General features: G+C 34.2%; 1 protein-coding gene across 1 annotated transcript in view; it reads right to left on the bottom strand.

Moving 5' to 3' along the window:
* The window catches only part of LOC119593195 (translationally-controlled tumor protein homolog), a 15,632-nt gene that overhangs the window by 1,975 nt on the left and 12,921 nt on the right, over positions 1–736 (bottom strand). The window contains exon 2 of the mRNA XM_037942176.1: positions 115–370. Within this exon, the coding sequence (XP_037798104.1) occupies positions 115–370 (256 nt within the window). The remainder of the gene's footprint in view (positions 1–114; positions 371–736) is intronic.

Raw genomic sequence — 736 nt, 5'->3', positions numbered from 1 at the left:
TTTACATAAATTATAATAAATTATAATGCACCTTAAAATAATAATATAAGAAATATGTAAACTTAGATAATTCTCATCATCTATCTTTAAAACAGCTGTTCATCTTAAACTCACTTCTTTAGGTATTCTTTCATGTATGCAAGATAATCCTTCTTGACTTGGAAGCCGGTTTCCTGCAGACGCATATATATAACTACATCAACACCAGACTGACTAGTAGTGTCAGTGCCTTCATCTGCCTCTTCAGCTGATGGATTGGCTCCCTCCAGCTCAATGTTATCTTCAGTAACAGTAATATTTTTTCCAATTACCATGTAGAAGGCATCATCCACCTCCTCATACTTATAGGTGTCAGTGAACATCTCATCACCTGTAAAATTATTTTTCTTGAGCAACAAAATCACTTAAGTGTTGTAAAGATAAAAACATGAAATGTAACAATATTCAATAACTATATTCATATGCAACCTTTGGCAGCCGACAATTTGAGTTTTCCTGATCACAAAGAGTGAGCAGTAGAATATTAGCAAATAGCATGCAGTGACAATTTTACTCCGAATTAGAGAGAACATAATTTACCTCTCTTGGGAGGTTAACACAAGCATACCGCGTCTTCAAAACTAGGAAAAACAACTGCTCGTCACTCGGTAGTTGTAATTTCTGGCAAGGTTTATATGTATGTAAACACACTCAAATAAGGTTGACCATTTTAATCATCCTCAATTAACTTGTACCA

Source organism: Penaeus monodon, chromosome 31 (genome assembly GCF_015228065.2).
Source record: "Penaeus monodon isolate SGIC_2016 chromosome 31, NSTDA_Pmon_1, whole genome shotgun sequence".
NCBI classification, from domain to species: domain Eukaryota; kingdom Metazoa; phylum Arthropoda; class Malacostraca; order Decapoda; family Penaeidae; genus Penaeus; species Penaeus monodon.
Note: the sequence above shows the minus strand (reverse complement) of the source record. Positions and strands in the feature narration are given on the sequence as shown.